The 23,879-nt window shown below is 37.2% G+C and overlaps 1 protein-coding gene across 1 annotated transcript in view; it reads right to left on the reverse strand.

Moving 5' to 3' along the window:
- The window catches only part of ROBO1 (roundabout guidance receptor 1), a 293,520-nt gene that overhangs the window by 78,322 nt on the left and 191,319 nt on the right, over positions 1–23,879 (reverse strand). Inside the window, exons 4-6 of the mRNA XM_058856411.1 lie at positions 5,719–5,839; positions 1,719–1,857; positions 361–488 (exon numbers count right to left, since the gene is read on the reverse strand). Coding sequence (XP_058712394.1) covers positions 361–488; positions 1,719–1,857; positions 5,719–5,839 — 388 coding nt within the window. The remainder of the gene's footprint in view (positions 1–360; positions 489–1,718; positions 1,858–5,718; positions 5,840–23,879) is intronic.

The raw sequence follows: 23,879 nt of genomic DNA on the forward strand, positions 1-23,879 counted from the left end.
CTACATTTAATTGAAAAAACTTGGCAGATACTTGAACTTGCAACTCTTTCTTTTTGAATTAAAACAATGCAGCCTAGTAACACTGACTGCTTTCTGTGTTTCAGATACAAAGACTTCAAGTGACTTGATTCTGAACTTGAAAAACAGAAATTCAAAACATACTCAGTTCCCCATCCCAGTATTGTAAAGACTGCTTAAAAAAAAATCTTACACGTGAAGTGTTTCCACTTCCTCAGAAAACAACTCAAGCCAAATTTGTATTTGCACATTTTTTTATCTCTGGAGTTGAAGTACAAAAAAATCAACTTTATTCTAGTACAACTTTATTCAAATTTATTCTTTGCAAAGAAACATTCTTACCTTGAACTGTTAAAGTTGCTGATGCCTCAGCTTTTCCAACCATATTTTCTGCAACACAAGTGTATGATCCCATGTCTCCTGCCATAACTTTCCTGATTTTCAAGGTATGATCATCACGGATTTCATATCTTTAAATAGACATAGTAGTTAACAATGAATAGGAATAAGAGGAGTTTTTACAATTTCTGTAAAATGTAAAAAATATGGGGCATTTGCTCTCAAATATTCTTGTTTCTGTATTTCCCATAAGGGAAAAAAAAGTATAGATACTTATAAATTGATAATGTAAAATGAGGTTTTAAAACCAAAATATATCCAAGTATTTGAAAACCTATTCTGATATTATTTGCACACAATCACAAAGTTCTAATGCAGAATGTTTGAATTGTTAGAATTCTTTTAACAAGTAAACATAATAATATTTATTATTCTCCATCTGAATGACATATTTTATTAATATGGTTTAAAAGAAAATAATGTTCCCAACAAGATCAGAATTGCTTGAAAGTCAAGATAAATCAGAATTCATTCCTTTATTTTTAATTTTATTTTCCTTCCTAAAGAACAATGTGGCCTTTTACCAATTGCTTTCCTTTCATCACCTTTCTCTCTTTTTTGTATAATGTAGTCCATGTGTTTCTATTTATGGTAAGTAGATTTTTCTCCTAAAAATGATAGTTTTTATTAAAGCTATAGACCACATTATCAAGAAGCTGGATTTGTTGGCCAAAGACAACTGTTAAACGGTTTCTTCTTTCAATCCACTCCCTTGAAAGTTTTTTAAACTGATAATTAGGATTTCAAGGAAGTAAATAAGTACTGAATCTATCTCTATATTGATCCATCACAGGATGTATTTATGTTTAATAAGGTGCTTTACTTTTTGGCCTGAATTACAGCAATGACAAGAAAAAAATAAGTTCACTGGAAACCTAGTAACAAAAACATGTACAACCAAGCAGCTTTCTACATAACCTGACTACATTTGATATCAATTGCAATTCCAATTTATACTTCCTGAAGTTGCAATCTCTTTTACTATTTGTTATGCATTCTCCAAAACTTTCAGTAATCACAAAAAACTCTTCAGGTGAAGAATTAATCTGTATCTGGTATTGCTGGCTGAATTTGCTTATTTTCTATTTGTCATGTATTGTCACAACAAAAACTTGGAAACAGGCCATTCTTAAGTTTCAGCATAAATTGTAAATTCAACTAGAGCACGCTGCTAATTAGAAATGTTTTATTGGATCAGGCCTTTTGTACTCAAGACAAAGAAATGCTAGCTGTCAACCACTGAACAGCCCCATCATATACCAAGCCAGATGTCATAGAAAGGGGAACTCCAAGCACTGCACCTTGCTTTTGGCAGCTCCCCATCATCTTTCCTCCACCTCACTGTAGGGACTGGGTCACCTCTTGCCTCACATTTAAACTCCGCGCTGTCATCCACAGTCACCGCCAAATTGCTCGGTCTCTTTACAAAAGATGGTCTCTCTAAAGGGAAAGAAAAACAAGGATTAATCCAGCAGTTCTGTGTCCAGCTTGCACAGGATCTCTGTGAGGTTGCTCACAGGTGTCAGCAGCAGCAAGCATTCCTTGCAATAATTTCCAGTGCTGCATTTGAAAGGCAATGTTTTCTTTCACTGGCACACATGAAGTAAAACAAGCCAAAAAAACCACAGAATGTCCTCTCTGTAGTTTTTGTTCATCAAAACTGATGCTATCCCTGATTTAAATTGCAGGACATGGATGATCCAGGTCCTGGGTCACCAGAGTCAGATTAATTGCTGCATATTTCTGCTCAAACTTTCTGTAACAAAAGGCGATCTCAGTACAGGCTGCATTATTATCGCAGGAAAACCCTGAGAATTTCAGGAAAGGCATTGATACACTTTGCTACCTGTAACAGGATTCAAAGCTGTAGGTTGCTGGGCTATTCATACTTTCATAGTTCCACGCCAGGCTGCAGTTCAGTGAGGTTTGCAAACTCCCAAGGATAAAAGTGGTTTTAAACAATTTCTGGAATATTCCAGGAATGACCCATCTAGAAGAGCAGCACCAGATGACAACAGCATGTCCATAAAAGAACTGGGAAGGTTTAATAGGAGAGTGTTTGGCAGGTTCTTTTGCCTAAGGCAGATGAACTTCTTGTCTATAAACCTGTGAAAGCTCTAAGGGAGTTGAGAAGGCAGTTGCATGTTTTGACTTGTATGTACTAAAGATATAAATATCATCCCCCTGGAACTGCAAGAGTCTGAAGCCATCGGCACCATCAGGGAGTGTGAATACCCGAAAATACACCACAAATTTCTCACAGGAGTACAAAATGACCAGACAGAAGGATAAAGAGACAATCCCATGCTCTTCGTGTCTCACATTTGTGTTTGAAAAAAGCAGTTCTAAATATTACTCTGGCTTTGCAGACATAGAGATTCAATATTACAAAAACATAATGGTTCAAAAAGGAAATGTGAACTCAACAAAACCTTATTAAAAAAAAGCTTCCTTTATTCTCGAGGATGTCCAGACCAGTTGGTCTGAACACTTGTGTTGTAGAAAACTTAACTTTGCTGGCAATGGTAGGAAATAATGTTAAATGAAATAGCAAGCTGATCTTTGAGCTGCCAGTTCTAGCCTGAGTTCATATACAAGAAATGAGAAATAAAACAGAGATCTAGAGACATAAATCTAACTGTGAATTAAAAATATTTGTATCTTTTTATTTTTTTATCTTTTATTCTTATAAACAAATCCCTACCCTGGCCCCTTTCTTGTAGGTGCTGAAAATATGAAAACTGAATGCAAGAAAAGAATATCCAGATTAAACTTCAGAGTAGGAATAGTTTGGAGAAGAATATCTAACTTAACTATGCAAGAGAAAAAGGACTGATCTGGTAAGTCCAGGACTGCTGCCCAACTGCAAAACCCACAAGAGGCACATTGCTCTCCAGATCATTTTCCTAAAAGAAGAGTAATGGACTTCCAAGAGTTTTTGTCTGCCCATTTATAACACTCTCATTCAAATGCAGAAATGGATAAGGGAAATCAGCCCTGATTTGAGAATCTGTCCTTGTCACATGATTATTTGGTACATACAAGGAAAGCTTAGCAAGGATCACTTTGAAACTTTCTAGTATTACAGTTTCTGACATGCTATCCCCCCTCTGATCTAAAGCAGAGACCTAGAAGCAAAAGTTCAACTTCTAAATAACCAAACCTCATAAATAGAAGATTAATGTAGAAAAAGTTTAATATATTAAGTCAGCATATTTCTCGTGCTTTTTCCACACGTATCCAAGTCTGAGTTGAAAGAATAAGGTGTATTAAAGATTTCTAGACACAGGCTGGTAAGACATTCAAAGCCTGACTGCCCCATTTGAAAAAAAAAAAAAAACAACTTGCTACTTTCCCCAGGCTGAAAATCTTAAATACGTCTGAAAGGAACAAGAGATGAAGAAAAAGCCAGACAGAGCTCTGCCTGCAATGCACTCTGTTGGGGTCAGAGATGCAAGGTATATACCTTTATCTGTAATGCCTAACTCTGACACCCAAAAAAGCACTGAGTTTCACATAGCACCATGGAGACAACAGGTAGAGTTAAGTAGAAAAGATTGAAAATGTAAATGTGTGAATTAGAAAGTTTCTTGAATCACTGGGTGAATGGGTTGAGGTTTAGAGTTTAAAGTAGTTTAGAGAGCAGAAGACAAGATGGAGGATTTAGGGTGTTGTCTCTTGTCCTTCTTCTTTCTTCTTCATGTTCTTCTCCTAGGGGTTTTTGGGTAGTAGTGAGTGATTGGGTAGAAAATGCCACAGTGCAGCACACAGGTGTTGGGTCATTGGGTCACTAAGAAAAATAATTTAGTTGGCATCTGTTAATTGGGTAAATGGACATATAAAAGACCTTGAAGAAGATCTTTGTTAGCCATTTTACCCTTTTCTATCATAGCGCACATAGCTCCTTGTACCTTGTAATGCTGATAAGAAAAAATAAACAACCGAGACCTAACGAGAGAAAGCAGCCTCCCTCTCATCAATCTTCAGTTCAAAGGGAAAAAGAACCCAAATCCAAAAGTCCTTAATGAGACAGCACTCCTCTTACAGGTTTTTAGCAAGGGTAGTATTTAGCAAGTTCAGCCTAAGTTACCAAACAGTCCAGCCCATGATTCCCTGGCTGCCAGCAGACTAGTGATGAGCTATTAAATGGTATGGTTAAACAGGAGCCTGGTACAAGGACTTTATTCATGTAATTACAACTTACTTTCTAGTTTAGATTTTGCTTGAATGTTCTGAAAGTCTATTTGACAATAAACTTCCTCCCCTAGTGCTTCAAAAGTGTTTTTCACAAAACCAAAGCCTCTAAAGGGTTACACACCACTTTCTTCCTGGATATTCAGTTAGAACAATTTTAAGATGGCATAAAACCTTGTTTTATTAAGGAAAACCCTGCTTCACATGAAACTGTGAACAGGTCTTCAAGTTGCCTGAGTCCTAGTTCAACACTGTAGGGAAGACAGATAAAAGTGCCAAAGACAGACAAGACAGCTCTTAAAACATGAATTTAACAAAAATAAATCCACCAACAATCTACTGGTACTGCAGCAGCATTGTGATGGAAACCAGTGTGCTGTGAATCAGGGCTTGGATGGTGTCATCCTGTAAAGATAAAACACTATATTTTTGCAGAAACAACCAGGTTATCTCAAGCCTCCTCTACTTTAAAGTCAAATGGGACATATTTTTTAAGGAAAACCACCTAAGTTCTCCTATGCTGAAGGAATATTGATACTGCACTTGGACTTACAGCTTCCCTTCTGATGTGGAAAAAAACAAAACATGCAATTTTCAGCTAAGCTCAGCTATCTTAAATGAAAATGTATTTTTGGATGCTCAGAGAGACTATCAATAGGATCACTTGAACAAGCAGATCTGTTGTAGCTTTACAACACTCAGCATACGATCCTGTAAATGAAAGGATAATTATTCCAAACAGAAATTTCGAGTAATTCTGATTCTTAAGCTTCTTCTTCTTAAATTTGATTGATTGGCTTGATTAAGCCTCTTCTTCTTAAACTAGTTAATATTTATTTTGCTGTTATTTCATAATACTGATCCAGTTATGGACACTGGAATTATTTTCAGTTTAAGAATTAAATACAAAAGCATCTTGTAGTAGAAAAAATTGTCCCAGGTGGGCTGCAGAGCCATTACCTTCCTTCTATTCACTAGATCACAACCACGAGAAAAACATTCTCAGCACTGAAAAGGAAATGGAAGAGAGTAATCTTTAGAGAAAGGCTTACTAGGAAAAGCAAAAGATGGACATTTTCATCAGTAGAGTCTAAAAGAAGTTCTTACCTAAAACAGTGAGCTCTGCAACTTCACTTTCACGCTCTCCAACCATATTTGTTCCAACACAAACGTATTTGCCAGCATCATTCTTTCTTGTGTACGTGATCATAAGCTTTCCTCCTCTGATCTAGGACAAATCAAGGATAACAAAAATATTTGAATATGATTTGTAGATTTCATAATAATAGCTTGGATTTTGTTACAGATAATAAAACAGAACAAGCCATCTGTGGTTTTCCATATCACATAAAAAAGTGGAAAAAAATTATTAGCCTAATTTCATTCTCTTACACTAAAAGCTTTCGTCTTAGTTTTACATTAGTGTTTTAAAATCTCTGAGATTTAGACTCTTGTTAGCTTTTTCTGCATTCTGTGTAATGTAATGCTGGCTGCTCACCAGCCTGTTTAATGCTTGTTAGCCAGAAGGACTACAATTCCTTCCCATGTACTGATACAATCAGGTGGAGAGTAAAAATTAGCACAAGACATAAATCTCATTTTCACATCAAGTGCTGCAATTACTTTTTCTTGACAAGAAATATGTGCACGCTATCCTGCTGCTGGTCGTACTCATTATTATTCATGAATTTTGTGTTTGTTTTGGTTTTCATTTCTTAAGGAAGTGAAGGAAATTCTTTATTCTTTAGTTCTTCACCTTTAAATAAGTTTAAAGGCTGATAAGCAGATGAGAGGAAGCAATTATATTCTTACTGGCAAATGAATAACATTCTGCTCCTAATTTTGAATTCAACTTTTGGGAGATAATGAAATTCCAATAATCCCCAAATTAGAAAACACACTTACCTTTGTGATTCCAAATCTTACTATGTTATATAAAAATGTACATTAAATGCATATGAAAATATCTGATCTTCCTTTTAAAAGAGTTTCATTGAACAAATGGTGGAACGAATTTCAAAGTTCACCAAAATGCAGCAAAAATTTGTGTAGGCAGCTGCATATGTACCATGTTTACTTTGACATACTAAGAAAGTTCCTTAACTACACAAAATACATCTTGAAGTGCACATATGCTTAGAGCCCAATCACTTCTGAAAACCACTGTAGTTCAAGGCATGGGTGGAAGTAGACAATAAATAAAAGCCACATATGAAGCTAGATGAAAGGCTCTAATGTGGTCAGTGACAAGGAGGAGAGTGTTCTCAATATGAGGTATTTAGCTGGAGTTGCCTGCAGCTAGAAATCTATCCCTGGAAATTTGACATCTCGAGCAGCGTTGGGCTCTGATTGTCATTGTAGGATGTACAGACACAAAGATGACAGTCAGTTATTGAGATAAATGGACACGCACGTGGGGCGTAGATAGTGTTGCATACAAATTTCCTTCTGTTGCCTTTGGCACTCATTGCTTGAGAGCACAAGAGATATGTCCTTTATCATTCAGAAAGCTGGTAATGCTGAAATTTCAGTGGAGATTTGAGGCATGAGGAATGAAAAAATAAAGGTGACCTGCAAACACACATTTTTCAAGAATCTATATGCATTTTTAGATTGCTGATTGCCTGAACTGGTAAAGCATGGGAAGAGAATGTGAAATTACACTAGAAGTCTATCTATATTTATTCCTGTTTTACATCTCCCTAAATCACAGAAAGCAATTGATTTTCCAAATAACATATGCAAAGGATTTAAAAAAAAAAAAAAAAAAAACCAACAAATTTTTGAATGAATTTCACTTGCATTTTGGGGTATTTTTATATCCAGATACATATGCAGAAATATATACCTTTAATGTACATAAATACAGACCATGCTGGATAGAACAAAGAAATGTATTTTTACATCACAAGAATTTGACAACTCATCTGATGACTTCAAACCCATGTAAACTGAAATCTGTGATTTTTGTGCATGTCTTCAGAGTCTAAATCCTAGTGACATTCAGTAGCATTTGCACTCCTCTTTTATTTCATCACTTAGGAAAATCCCATTCAAATCCACTACAATACGACAAAACTGCATATCTTGCACAAATTGTAACCTTAAGCAAGAACAATCCTAGGAATTTCTTGTAGGAATTGCTACAAGATTCTCTTCAAAGCATAGATGGAGAGAAGCATTAAAGCAGAAACATATGAAACACTAAAAAGTCATTGAAAGCTGCTTTTCTTGCAAGTTATTTGAGATTTAGATAAAGAAGGAGACACACAGGAAACATTCCCTCATGGATGTTGAAGCAGACTTCCCAAGATGTGACACGCATGCTGAAGGAGGCTGCGCTTACAACATGGAATTCTGAATGAATGTGCAAAGGGGTTTCTTTTGTTTGGTTGGTTCGTTTCCTTAAAACATGAGAAGGGTTTAGAACTTTAGCTACAATGACGGTTATTCCACATGGAATTGTGATAAATTACACAGCTACAATAAAATGTGCCACTGCTGAATGTGGAATTACACATCTGTAACTGGAGCAGTCACAGATGGCCAGAAGGAAGTGAACTTCCCCTGGTGGGCAACTACCAAAATTCTTCAATGCATTTTCAACAGTTAGGTACCCACCATCTCAGTAAGACTGGCCAATCCCTTCAGTTTTATATGACACTGCAAATGAAAACTGCAGCTATGAAAAAATTTATGTTGTCTACGTGCAGTATTTCTTCTCAACAGGCAATCCCAGAAATACCTATGGACCACAGACCAATGGCTTTAAGTAAAAAATACACAATGGAAGACATGCATGTGAAATTTGGTAGGAACACATAAAGAATCACCGCTGAATTTGTCTTACTAAGTTCATATCCAGTATTTAGAGCTGTAAACAGTCAAATTACCTTTGGAGACGTACATGAAATCTTGCAAATTACAACTATTCATAGTCTGCGCATACTTAACAGTTAATGAAAGCATTTTAATTTGAGTGCTCTGGCTCTTTTCATATTTTTGCCTCAAAATACACCAGCTGGACTTCATAGCAGCAAATGAAATAATGGTTTGCAAAAGTGACAGGCAGTGAGTGTCCCATTACTTCCAAACCTCCTGAAGAGTTGTGACCATGCTGAATACCAGGAGAAGTCCTTTCTTCCAAGTAGACAAGGTACAGAGAACAGTTTTATTCCACTGCTCTAGTAGAGATGGTTATGTCATGGGAAAATAAATCGCTTTGCTAACTGTCAAAGCTTAAAGTCTAATTCTGAAAGTAAGTGTCATGTTTCATTTACACCAAAATGAAGCCAAGGCACTTTTTGACTTTTCATGCCTCTTCAGAATTCTGTTCTGTGCCTACCAGCAAAACTATCAGATTTACAAGTAGGATAATGCAAGAATAATACCAGAATAGCACCAAATTTAACAAGAGAAAAAGATGGTGATCAGCATTTCACAGATGATCTTCAGCTGCCTCTAAGATGTATGGATTTTTGTATGTATGCTAAGAAAATATATGATGGGATGGTGGCTTACAAAGACTTTTTGAAAGCTATTTTCTGTGACCTGCCTGCCTGACCATATTTTGCTCCTCATCAGTAAATTGCTCATTCAAGCAAGTCCACTTTATTTATTTCTTCAAACAATATTTGGAGATAGTCATGCAGAAAACTCTAGGCACCCACAGAGTTAACTAGGTCCCGAATTGTAAATTATGGCCACCCAGCAGCAAAAATTCATATACAAATAATGAATCAACTCAGTCAGCCAATAAATCAAATCCATAAAAACTTACCCAAGGGTTCTACAACATACCACAAAGAATTCAGTATAGCTGTACACACATATATTCTTATTCTGAGACCATATTTTATATACCTATGTGCGTTGTGTATATGTGTGTAAATTTCTGTACATATAAATCCATACCCATCTGTCTGTGTTATGAAATATTTTTATATATGTGGGTGATTCATTTACTTTTCACAGAAATGTGCTATGAAATATGAGACAGAATGAAGCCATAAGAGAAATGCTTGGGGAGTCCAAATAGAAATGTGAGTGACAATTTTTTTTTTCCTTCAGTTCCTAGTTTATTTCCATTTAATAAATGAAATCTGCTGAGTTGCAAAATAATTCTAAAGTGAACAAATTAATAGGAAAGTCAAATTTAGTTTGCAGAATAAAATACTGACTTCTGTTTATATAGCCAGGGTTTCTGCATATGTGATATCACAAATTTCATATACTTATGTCTTCTACAGTACATCAAACACAACAACCCATATTCTTTCATTTTCTAAATTAAAAGTGGTGGGCATGTAATATTAACGTGCCAGGCACTGCCTTTGCTTTAAAAGTGTACCATCTAATTATGAATAACAACATAACAGTCGAATTACAAGGTGAGCCCAGGCAATTGCAATTAATAGTGTCACCAATGGTATATCCAAGTAAAATGAAGCTTTTATTTCTTAGTTAAGAAACACAGAGTCTGTCAATTTCCTTCTGTCTGGTCTAGCAACCCACAATATCCATATCACATAACTCAATCATTGCAGGAGAGGCTGTAAGGCATGGAATGTCAGTAAAAGAAGGCAGCTCTGCAGTCTGAACAAAGTTGAACAGAAAAGAGTACAAATGACTATCTATCCTGATTTTTATTTAAAAATTTGTATTTTGTTCCAAGCCTTGTGAATCCCATGTATTCTTCCCTACCTATTAAAGCATGCTTAAATATCAGACACTAGACATCAAAATGTGTTTGGAGCAGGATTTCAACAATGATTAAAGTTTGTTCTTGTTTAACTTCAAAGTTCAGACAGACAAGTCTGTCCTGCTTTCCTGTTCCATTCTCTGGGACCCCAGGATGGTACATGCTGCCTCCTCCAGATCAAACACACAAAAAATTCGATTTGAAAGTAGTCTGAAACATTCTTTCAAGTGGTCTTCCTGTGCTGTAAATCTGTCATGACAAAGTGCAAGTCAATTGTTCCCCCCTGCCATACAGACCAACAAAACAGCTCTGCCATACAGACGGGCCTGAAGGCAGCCTAAAGGAAGGTGCAAAACGCGTAGGAAGGTGGCTTTACGTAAAAAGAAGGTATTTAAGGCAGATAAAATGACAATAGATTCAAGCTGCTGCCTCTGGCACCCCTGCCAATCTGATACATCAGAGGCAGAATCAGATTCAAGTCCGTTCACAAGACTCCTTTTCCCACTTTTCTGGCCTCATTAATACTCGCTGTAACCACAAGAAGGTGGATATCTACAAAGGCTAAAGCCTTATCTGTATCCTGAATTGCTCAGAGAATTAGGAGGCAGCTGAGAGTTATTCAGCCCTTGGCATTATCACAAGACACCAAATATCAGAATTACTTTATGTGTTTGATGCTTCACCCTATGAGACTGTGGAAACAGCCGAGATACATACAGAATTTCACAAATCAAATTCAGAAAATAAAAATCCATGCCTCATCATGTGTGATTTTCAGAAGTTTAAAACTGTAACTATTTCAAATTAACTTTCTATAAACATTTGGCTTTTGTTAATCACTAAGGAAGATTTAATTCACAATAATCTGTATTGGCTCGCATTAGTCTGAACTAATTTCTGAACAGATAGCTATGCTTATATTGCAATATCTGAACTAGTAAAACACTTCTCTGAAATGCTTTCACAGCTACAGCCCAAAATATTTTCTATATAATACTTCCTTTCTTATTATAAACCAAGATTAAAATTTTACAACAAAAGCACGTTACAACTATCTTCATGGTATTAAATCTATTCTACAAAGATCACCAAAAAATACATAGAAAAGAAGAAGCAAATGCTCCGTAACTGTTTTTTACATTGTTACTTAATAAGTAAAGAAAACATACTAAAATCAACTAATGGACAACACTTAGGCACATTCTGTGGGTCACTAAAATGATATCTGGAACTATGAATCTTTCTGCAACTTCCAAGGGCCCTGCATGGGAATGATGTGTTTACAATGACAACTGTGAAATTTCTGTAAAACTGTAAATTTAACCCCATGCATAAATCTCCCCTGGATGCACTGGTGCACATGTAGCTTTCACTAGAGTCAGTGATTGAAATCAGAAGTAAAAGTGAACTTGAACTGAACTCGATGTCTGGTATGTCTTCATTTCTCTTCCCTTAAGCAAGTCAGATGATTTGAAGTATCAGTTACACGTGAATTTTCTTTTAAGCATCACGACTACTGTGTTATTTACACACCACCAAGGATAAAATCTCAGACCAGCCAGGGTTAATTTTCCACACAAAATCTCTCAGTTTTTAATTATGTTACCTGAAGAAGCACAAATGAAGTAAGGAAAAATAATACTAACAAACCACAAATTTTAAAACATATAAAAAAATCCTACCTAGTAACCATAAAAGAAACTACATAACCCAAATCTCCAGAGGATTTTAGCAGTCTGTTTCCCACTGTATAAAGGAAGACCAAGGTCACTCTGAGGAGCTGTGTTAAATTCACCAAGGATGAAGCCAAAGGCCCACCTACATCACCAGACCTGACTCTGCATGTGGCAAATCACACCTAAACCCTGCAGACAGCATCAGGAGTGGAGGGAGAAGAGTACAAACACCACGACTTTCCAAAGTTCTGGAAAGTTTCTGCTGCTGATTCCAAGGGGATTTCAGTTCCTGACTGTCATTAAAGGTATTGACAATATTGTCTTACTTATCTAAGTCTGGAGCTAATGTTGGCAGAATGACAACATGGATTTAAGACAACTGTATGTCGTGGGGTGTATTTCATTAATAGAAAATTTCTATATTCTGCTGTGCAGAGCACGAGTCGTCAACAGCAGACTGCTACTGCTCAATTTCAAACTTTAGAAGGATGGGTTAGTAAAACTTCACCAAGACTTGTAATCTGATGAAAGACATTTCTCAGCGTTTCTCACAGCCATTGTGCTAAAATAGGCAGTTTTTCAAGGTTCTTATGTAGGGTTTTCTAAAGGGAACTCTTCTGACAGGACTTGAGTTGTCAAGAAATTTGAAGTGGGAGTTTGTAGGTTCCTCTTCTACCATGAGCTCTCACAAGAAAATGAAAGGTCTTCAACATGCAAAACCAAGAATCTCCTAGACTTGCATGTACAATTGTGAATCAGCAACAAAATCCCCACAGTGGAGGGAACAGAAATGAATTATTCACGTTTTTCTCCTGGCTGGTCTGTGCAGCAGGCCATTATTTTCAGCTGTGGCTTCAGTGACTCTGTGACCTTCTGAAATGCAGCAGTTTTGGCTCAGACTCCCACTTGTCTCAAACAGGAGGCACATCCCCTCTGAGCCTGGCTGCCCGCTGCTGGCTCCTCACTCAAGGGATGCAAATCTCAGGCTCCCGGATCCTTCCCGTGACCGCTGCACTTCCTGCACTAAATTGCCTGTGAAAGCTTTCCTCCCTGGAGCTGGCACAGCAGCTTCCCAAGGGAAGAAGGATTTTCTTAGCTCCTCTGGGGATAAACCTCAGCTCTTTACAGCAGAGAACATGAACTGAGAACCAAACTAAGCAAATAAAATTAGTCACAGGTGACTAAAATGCAGTGGATTCTTTCATACATTTCCAAATTTGTATTTTGACAGTTTTTGAGATATATTTGACTTCTCATTCAAAACATTTTCTGTAAAAACTTTATAATCAAGTTAACTCCCAGAGAAGTTTTGTCCCTGCCACCTAAACACTACAAATAAACAAGTATTTTGCAAAACTAACCTTGAAAAAAATATAAAATGTTTTTTAACAGAACTAAAAACCTACTGATTTTCCATCTTTTGACCAAGATGATGTGCCATGGAAATGAGGCCACATTTGAAAAGAAGGCTATAAACCCATTATAAGTTCCTATTGCATTTATGTCTGAGTGAGCCTAAGGTTAGTAGAACTCCTTTATAGTAAATGCTGGACACACAAAGTTGTGAAAACATTAAACCTTTCCTGTCACTTGTGGAGCACTGTCAAAAAGAGAAGCATATGCACTGCAACGCTGATTTTTCATGAACAGTTAAACACAAAAGTCATATATTAATCTGCCACATTTCACTCTTCCATCACCATTCACTACAGCTTCTCGTGACTGCAGCACATGCAAATCATAAATCATAAATTTCCTTGTATTTTTTGTGGTCTGCACACAAGCCTTGAGTTACAGGTCTGAGGTAAAAACCTGCAGTCACAGGCAACCACAAGCAAACCTTGAGTGTAACTTTCTTTATTACTGAAGGACTGTTGAAAAACCACCGGGCTAGACATTACAGCTACAGAAAGGCCTCTGCTTGGAAGATGCTAAAATTTAAACTTACAAAGAATGAGGAGAATGTATGCACAGAGAAGCAAAGAGCAAATCCCCCAATTTCCCCAGCTCACAGAGCAGCCCAGAATCATTATTTTTGTGCTCAACTTTGGATCCTCCAGAGAGACTCCACAGGCAGGGAATGACCCGCAGATCCCGGTGCGTTCACAAATGCTCTCTATTGCCACAGACTTTCCAACACAGGCTGATCTTCAGCAACACACAGCAAAACCAGGAGCTACTCCGAGTTTCTTGAACTTGAGAAATAAGGGAGCCCAGATGTCAATGGAGCAGAACAAAGCACACACTGTTCCCATTCTCTACACACACAGGGAGCAGCGTTTCCCAGTGCCACCCTCCAACTGCGACAGCCCCTGAGCGCTGCTGCCAGGCTGGACACTGAGCAAGGCCTCTTCCCACCTTGGAGCAGCAAAGCCGTGTTGCTCAGGGCATAAATGGAAGTGGTTACCCCAGGAGAAGCGGGAGAGAAGGAAGGGAGTGAAGGCTGGAAAGCCTCGCCGCTCCGAGGCCGAGGCGCCTCTCGCCTGGCTCTCTGCTCGCGGCCTGCCCCGCTATTCAGGCGGGCTCTGGAGCCCTACTGGGATAATTGCTTCCTTTGCAGCGGCTCCTTGCTATTCTTCACAGATGCCACAGTGGGTTTAAACTTCTGGCATAATTCTTGTTGTTCTTAAAGGGTTATTGTAAACTGCGCCAATGGAAAAGGCTGAGAGGGAAACATGGCTGCAAGGGAAGGAGAAACTGTTCTGGACACTGAAAATACTAGCTGCTCAACTTTTTGCATTTGTATTTACAAAGCAAACTAGCTGGCCAGGTTCTGTATGGAAATCAGTCTCCTGTTTGCTGATGTTTGCTGTTACTGGAACAGGCTTGTAAAAATGGCAGAGAAATTGAAATTACTCTGCACTTTTTTTTTCCTGGTTTATCTTGTGTATGTGCTTGACTTTTTTAGAATTAGTACTATCCTGTCATAAATGGGAAGCTTTAATGTTTCCTATAGGAGCAGTGTAAAAAGAACATAATGAATAAGAAGTAATCTTTACAGAGAACTAAAAGTGTTACTTGATCAGATTTCAGTTCACTTGGTACAAATCACTGTTTTGTGACAGGAACAAGAAGTCAAAAACTGTATATGCACTCTCACAGTATACTTTCTTCCCCAGTAACACAGAAAAAGCCCACACTATGCTTCCAAAACATACAAACACAAATACTCAAATACTGGGTCTGAAGTAAACACTTAACTTCTAAAGACATTACTGTTTCTTTGCCAGCTACTTAGCATGACAAACAGATTAAAAAAAAAGAAAAAAAGAAAAAAAAAAGAAAAAAAAGTAGCATTTTACATTTAATGACATCTAATCTATGTCACATTCTGGCTGATATTTTCAAAAGCAGATGGCAAATTTTAGAAGTCCAAAATTTAGGCTGCTGGAGAAAGTGTGTCAGCATTTCTGCCTGTCAGATGGACATACTGACATGTCCAGGTAGCTGAATTTGCAGTTCCACTTTCCAGACCTGGTCCTGAATGCTGATCACCAAAAGGTGCTGCCTGTAACCCCTGGCATGCAATGCACCCAGTGCCACCATGGCCCACGGGGGACAATTTACAAATGGGAGCTGCCCTCCACAAAAGGTCTGAAATCACCACTCCTGAGGCTCCTCTGACTCCAGTCAGTGCCCCAAATATGTAAAAATATTTATAGGGAAAATATTTTAGAGTAGCATTTCTTTGAGTTGTAAGGAAAATTATGCAAAAACACACAGTAAAGAGTGCTAGGAAAAGCTGACCCATATGAACAGGCAAGGAAGACAGTATCTAAAGGACTGTCTTGATAACATCCATGCAAACAAGAGACCTTATAAATAAGCTTCCTTAGTCTTCTTGTCTCCTTTTCCAACACAAACTTTAACAGGAACAACCCTACTGCAATACAAGACAAATTATAGTATTGTCACATCAGTACCCTGACATCTGCACCAAGGTATAAGCTTAAAGTTGAGTTTGTGAACAGTAAAGATCACCCTTGTTTAGGGTTGAAGGGTGTTGGGTCCCTTAGAGGACACAGATCCACTCTTTGCACTTATTCATCCAGAAAAACTGAATAATTGATATTTGCTACTCTTGCAAAATAGTTTTTCAATGGAAGACTCACAATATGGTTTTCAAACACTGAATAAACATTCAGAATTAAGGAGGAAAGATCTAAGAATTCTCAAGTATGATACATATAAAAAGAAATATCCAGCGAATCTAGGAAATCAAGTGTACTTTGTATACTGAATTGTATTATTAGTTACTACCCTTCATGCGTTTCAACCAGAGATATTGTTGACTTTGGAAGACAAAAGAAAGCAAAGTTCTATGGAAGATGGAAGTCAACCATGACCAGAAAAGCAATCATTTCAGAGAATGTTTGATAAAGAATGAAAAAACATGTCCTGATGACTCTCTTCTCCTTTCCAATAATTCCTTGTGTTATTGCACATTAGACCAAAATACCATAAAAGCTTAAGCAGTTTTGTCATTTGCTGAGGTTCACTTTCAGTGGATTGCAATGAAATATTGCATGTTTTTCCAGACCTAAGGTTTGGCAAGAAATGTTTGGTAGAATATAACATGAATATTTTTATTATATTTCAGAAGAATGCTTAAATATTCTTAAGTTTCTGAAAACAGGAATCCTGGACAATCCTACTAGATTCAAATTTTTGTTCAAGATCTGGCAGGCCTAAATCATAAATGCTGTATTACAGATATTATTACTGGCACTTGCAAACATGCATGCCAAGAACAATCTGATATGCAGACCATTCTATGCATGGAATATTAAAGTATTTAGAGTTGCCTTTAATAATGTGTTAGATTTGGATCTTGGCTCATTTTGCAGACTAATTTCATAGTGGGATTGCCTGGAAAGTTACCACGAAGGTATTACTTTATGATCCTTTAGTTTATGATTAGTTTATGAACTTTTCAACAGATGCTTAAGAGAAATTCACCTCGAGGCAGAGGACTGGGCCTGACATACTTGTGGCCCAACCAGCAACTCTGTGCCTGAGACACGAGGGGAGGCAAATCCAAAGCAGGAAGAGGGACTTAATGAGATGCACACTTCTGTGAGGAGCAAAAGAACAGAAGCTCATTAAATATGGACTTCTAAGAAAGAAGGAATACATACAGGATTCCACTGGAAAGGAATTTTATATGCTAACTTAGTCAGGTAGGTACATAGAATGGCTTCAAGTGTTTCTTTTTCTGTACAATCATGTGCTTATATTAACAATACTTTGCCTTTTCAGAACCCTCTTTCATGAAACTGTCAGCTAGACTTCAAACACTCCCAAACAGGAAAAACATTGCATCACACCTAAATGGAGTTAGCACAATTGTTATTACTATTAATAACAATTAATAGTAACAAAAAATTACTATTAAAATTTTTTCAGACAAGTCTAAGAGAAGGAAAATTACATACATCTAACTTTAAGGAGTGATTTAAGGCTTGCTACCTTTGTGTTCAAAGCGTTAATGGAGAACACAGAAAAGGATACAACCCTGTCCCAGTATCATCTCAACTCTTTCAGCTAAATGTAAAGTGGACAGAGATAACTTTGTGTATCATTTGAATGCTGCAATTGAAGTTGTAATGTTTGTAGACTTAAAGACTGCATTTTGTAGCAGGTAAGAAGCAAAGACTACAAAGGTAAAAACTAGCATACTGTGGGCTTCTTGGGGTTAAAAGTAATCTCCTCCACAAGCAGAAACAAAAACTCCCTTCACATTCTCTACAACACCTAAATAAATACATCATCTTTACCTTACAAAACTTGTCAACGCTAGTAGTATCAATTCTCCAATGAGAATTTGTAGAAGTTCTTTGAAACCATGTTCAGAGAGAGAATTAATTGATTTTAGCATCTCTTGGTTTCATTATTTCATGATCACAAAACTGATGGCCATAAACAGCATCCAGAAGTAGGTCTGGCCAATCCAATGGCCTGGATGTTTTATCAGGGGACAATTTTGAGGGGAAAAAAAAAAAAAAAGAACTCTGCTAAGAGCACATTTAGCATCACAGAATTGTTAATGTTGGAAAAGATCTTTAAGATCAGTGAGTCAACTGATATTTGTCCAATATATTAAAACAGTATTGTAATACAACTTGGAAAATCTGTGTCAAGAGGCTTCTCTTAATAAAAGAGCTCTCTTGGCTAGTTATTGGTACCACAGACAAGTATTTGTAGATACCATTTTCTGGATTAACAAAACAAATCCCATTTTAATTATAATCAGCTTTTCATCTAACATGATACCTTAGTAAGAAAATTCCAAATAAATAAAGGCCCCTTAACCTGTCAGTAACTAGAACTTATCCCACAGAACCAATACTTAATGCTGACATTTTGTCTGTCACCACACACTTGTTTACACTGTGCAGCAGGTATGAACATGCCCATTTTCAAATTTAAATAGAAAATGCTTCTTCATCTTTTTATTTTTGTTTATATTTATTTATTTAATTTTGTGTAGTTATATGGTTGCTATTTTAATAATTAAGGAAAAGCAGGGATAAAGCTGGAAGTTTTAAAATTTCTTGTCTACTTTAACACAAAGTTAGGAAGAAGCACAATTCACACTCAAAAATCAACAGACATATTCCTGTGAGAAATGAGGAACTGAGAGTTCTGTTTAGGTTGTGTGAAATAGTGTAGGTTGATGAAGGCTCTAGAAGCACAGATATACCTAACATCAGGAGCTGTAATGATGTGTTAACCTTGGTGACAGTCAGAAGAAAAGGGTCAAAGGTTCAGCTGGCATCCCTGGGGGAGGATCCTTCAAGCTGAATTTGAGGCTCATTTTCAGGGCAGCAGTAAAACTGACACTGCAGTCTGAGATGTACATGATACAATGAAGAAGAGCTGCCTTTTTCTTGAACTTGCTATTCATAGCAGTAGAAAAAAATGATCTTTGCTTAGTTGGTTAAAATAGGGAGAACACAGTGCTACAACATGAGATAGTAAAAGACAACGTTTTTAAAGATCACATCTCTTTTTGACTTGAAAATAATTATCAGAGCAGGCTTGCAGTTTAATTTATTCTGGTTGCTCAAGCCACTCTCAATTTTGTGTATTTTAGAAGTTATTTCCCAATGTCCTGCTTAAAAGGTTCAGATTGCTAAAGTTAAGGTTTCTCCTCCTGCTGATGAAACCACTAAAACTACGTACCTTTATTAGCTTCAAGAATAACAGATGTGAGAGATGACCCCTTACAACACCAAAGCCTTGGATTATTGATGACAAATGCAGAGTAACAGTTGTCACCACCAGTTGTGATTTCTAATATTTAAAAATGACAATGCAAAAAATACAGGCGAAACATGGGAATCTTCTAAGCAGAAAGTCTCATCAGAACAAAAATTGAGAATCAATTTGCAGTATGGTCACAAAACTCCAGCTGGAATACCTTAAGTACCTTAATGACAAACAAGCCAATAAAAACAAATGAAGCAGTAACAACATTAGCAACAAAAAAGTGAAGAATGTCAACTCATTTAGCACTTTAAAAAGAGGCTTCTCTCTTGCTGGGAATTATACTATATACTTTCCTGGAAAGTATTAGTCTCAGGAAAGACAATGGTGAAACTCACAGTGGTTTCAGTAATGCCAAATTCCACCCTGAGAGTTTAGGATGTGTGCAAAGCATATTTTAGTGAAACATGCTAACCATGCAGATTTCCCAGGAGTTATAATCATGCAAAGTACCTGCTCTGTAGACATTCCTAAATTATTACAAACCCCTGAGATCCTTGAATACAAGTGACAATAATCTCAAAACCACTCTAACGCTTCAGCATATAGCTTGAATAATAAAGATGTTTTCTTTATAATCACAGAAAATCTCTAAGTATTTGTAGCTGAACTAGATCCTGCAAGTATTATACCATCACAAACACCTGGAGTGGAGCTTGGCCTGAATATGTGAGGATATGATACGATTCTACTGTTTTGCCGACAAAAAGGGGCCTATTTATGATTTAGGATGCAATAACATTTTGCACTTTGCAAGGTGGCACAGCACAGCTTTGTTCCAAGTGTCAGGTTCCTTTCATGTATGAATGAATTCAGGTCCACAACTCATTAAATGCTGAATAAGAAGAACTGAACAACTTCAAGGCTTGCCCAAAATCACATAGGAAGATTGCAGCAGCCCAGCAATCTGCTCAGCTTAGCTTGCAGACTCCACCTCAAGGCAATCTTTCATTTACTGCACAATAATTTTCTCTGTAGGAAAATGTTTTGCAGCAGACTTCTAGAAATCATGTTGCAATGACTGTATAGTCTCATGGCAAAAACAGATCTTGTGTCGTTCTATCCAGTGTGCAACTCTGCCAGAGAGCACAAACACTCATTTCTGGAATACCTATAATGCACCATGGAATTGCTTCAGTCAGGTACCTGCAGCTTCTGTGCTAACACTTTAATCTGAATGAGCAATATATATATATATATATATTTTTTTTTTCCTTCTTGATTTTCATTAGGTGCTACTCTCCAAGAGAAATGCTCAAACTGAACACCACAGTTCAAAGAAGTCCTAAGAGACAAATGATTTCACATGAATGGGGAGAGTAAGAGTGCAGAGTTTAAAATGTGAGGCATGCTGGAGGGAACTCCGAGCCATCATGCCAACATCATTCACTTCCAAAAACTTGGCATTCTGAATGGCATAGACATTTCGGAAAACAATGATGCAAAACCCCCACAAACTTACAGTTAAGAGACCTTGATTCATCATCCTTTTGTTCAAGGAACCAAATCCTGTATTTTGTGAGGAGAGCAAATTACTTAAGCATTGACATCTCTATGGCTAGTTTCAAAATTCAGTATATACCATGCGACAGTAGAAATATTTTGAGACATACACCAGGAAAGCTTTTCACTTTCTCATGCTTTACTTTTTTTAACAGCATGATTTTTCCTGCCAAATTTGCGGGGTTCATTTGTGGGGTTCTCAAACTTATTCACTTTTGCCCCTCTTCTCTCTGTGTAATTTATTCTCCCCTGTGCAGCCAGAAGCAGGAGGCCAAGAAGAGGCAGGTAGACAACTGACAACAGCAGCAGACAGAGGCAAAAGCAAAGCTGCTGAGTTAGAAAAAACAAGATGAGTATAAATAGATCCAAGTATAACTAACCACCCACACTTCCGTGTTAAACAAAGGAACAATCTTCATGTGACCGTGTGCCAAAGAGATTCTTGCTAATGATTTTTCAGAAGGAAAAAAAAAAATCAATTAATTGCTCAGTGCAGCATGAGTATCAGCAAGAATCATCCTACAGCTAGCTAAAGAAAGAAAGCAGTTTTTTGGTTTTTTTTTCCCTTTCCTTTTTAAGGAGGACAACCTCAAGCAGGGAGACTTGGCGCTGCATAATATTACACAAGAGTCTGGAATAACACCCTGCAATGTGTGTGTGAATCCCACACTACTGCACGTGGTGAATATCTGAACTTGGCAGTAAGTAATTGTGAGTATATTATTACCTGGAGAGAGAGAAGTACTCTGTTGGGTTGAGGAAACCCAAGAACTGAAAAATTATTATTTTTGAAGTGCTGTGATTTGAACTAGACTTTTCATATAACCAGAAGCATCACAGGAAACTCAGTAAGGCAAAACTATCCAAATAAAGTGAAATAAGCAAAAGTGAAGTTGACAGAACTTTCAAAAAGTAGACCAAAAAATCAAAGCAAACCAAACAAGAAGCTCTAATCACTTACAGCTGTTCAAGGCTCAAAAAATGGGCACTGTTCTTCTCTACTATTTTTATTCTACATTTTTCTTTTGATTATGAGAACATAATATGTGCAAACTCAGCACACAGATTGTTGAGGTTTTATTAAACATGCTTTTAGAGTTAGTGTCATTTTTACTTTACAAAAGTAATTCCTAAAATAAGCATGATACACAATAAAGTCTCAGTTAGCCGTTATCCGATATTTAGATTTTAAGTGACAACATGTGGCTGCTGTGGTGCGCAAGCAAGTAGGAATATCAAAAATGCCAAGTACAATCAAATTTATAAGGTCCACTAAAGACTTTCAAGAACAAAAATGTACCTTTTTTTTTTTTTTTTTGCTTCTCTCTCCCATCCCCCAAAATGGAGAGGGTTTCAGTGTTTGGAAAAGAGCAAACACAGTGAGGAGCTGGGTTCCTTCACTTCACTGTACAGACAATACATTGATTTCTGTGGGATATCTGTTTATTAAAAGGTTTGTCATGCTTTACAAATGAAACTATCTCTGTATAAGAGCGTAAAATAAACCTAAATACAGTAAAAATAAAGGCTGACAGGTCCAGGAGGCTGCATGAAAGAACCTTGGAAGACAGAAAATTTGTAGTGTTGTTTTACACATTTCATCTGTAGGGATCCTAAGTCCCATGTCCAATGGAATCTACTCAAAACATTTTCTGCCTGTACACATGTTGCCCACTTCCCACTGAGAATCCTAACATTCAGTGTGGCAGACCCATAAAAACCTATTTTTTTTCAATATTACTTTGCCACTCATTGTTTTTGCTCCTGAGGAGGAGTGAGGAGAGGCACAGCAGTCACTAAGGGGCCAGGGAAAACAGCGTTTCCAGAAACAAATTTTTAACTTAGATGAGGATGGCCACACTCTACATGTAAGATTTCCCTGCAGCTGATGAAGGGAGGGGAAGGGAAGAATTAGCTTTCTAAGCCCAGTCTTCATCTTTATTGTCTGTAATATAAGCAAAGGCTCCTTTCCTGACTGCTTAGAAAAACTAACCAAACAAAAATGTTTCTTTTTCATTAGTAGAATAAAATGAATGAAGAAATAATTTTCCTCCCACATCCTTTTTTCATCTTTCTTATTCATCCAAAAAACCCCCAACAACGAGACTGTCAGCCAAACAAAACAAAGAATTTACTTTCTCAGCATAATAAATCACCTTTGCTCCTAACCATCCAAATCATAAAGTCCTACACACCCTGGATAGCTCAAGTACCCTAGTCTGAGATAATAACCACCTGGCTTTTTATTATTGTTTAGGGAGAAGCTTCCCAGACACCATTTCTATAATTTCACATGGTCCCAGAGGTTCAAAACTCTCAATAAGCCATTTTAACAAGAAAATCCTGATAGTCTAATATCTAGGCCTGTAAACGTCCCAAAACTCAGATACCTAACACATACTCTATTTGCTGCAGGCATTGATTTTCGTTTACTATCTAGGTCATCAGTTCATGACTAGGGACAAAAGAGATCCGTAGAGAATTTTGACTCAATGAGAAGTTTCCAAATTCCTCTAAGTCCACAGAGGATCTGCAAAAGAGCCCCATTCTTCTTTGCTTCACTTTCACAATGGAAAGTAGAAATTGGTCTAAAATAAAGCTGACCGTAGAAAAATCCACCCTTATTTCACATAAAAAAGTACTTTTCACTACTGCTGGGTGAAACAATACTGAGAAACCATGGTTATGCATGTCTAATGCTGAACTTTTTAAGTGGTGAGAAGACAAAAATAGCTGGAGCAAAGGACATCACTGATGCAAAAGAACATTTTTGAAAGTTGTGAGAAAAAACAGAAGGAACTCTTACAACTCTAGGGTGAAACATGATCAGCAATGACTTGGTTTAAAATGCCAGCAGATGAATGACCATAGGGAGCCTTTTAATCTAACACTGAATTATTATGAGTTTTAATTCCAGTGCTTGTGGTTATCTGATAACCTCACACAGTGGATGACACTACAACCAGGCATGCCCTTGGGAACACAGGAGGTCTGCTTGCTCCTAAATGCAAAATCTAGTTGTTGTGATAACCAGCACAAGCCTGCAGACCCTGGTGTTCTCCTCAGCCCACACATGTTTGACACTGGGCCACCTTTTGCCCTGCAACATGAAGCTCCTT

Source organism: Poecile atricapillus, chromosome 1, assembly GCF_030490865.1.
Source record: "Poecile atricapillus isolate bPoeAtr1 chromosome 1, bPoeAtr1.hap1, whole genome shotgun sequence".
NCBI classification, from domain to species: domain Eukaryota; kingdom Metazoa; phylum Chordata; class Aves; order Passeriformes; family Paridae; genus Poecile; species Poecile atricapillus.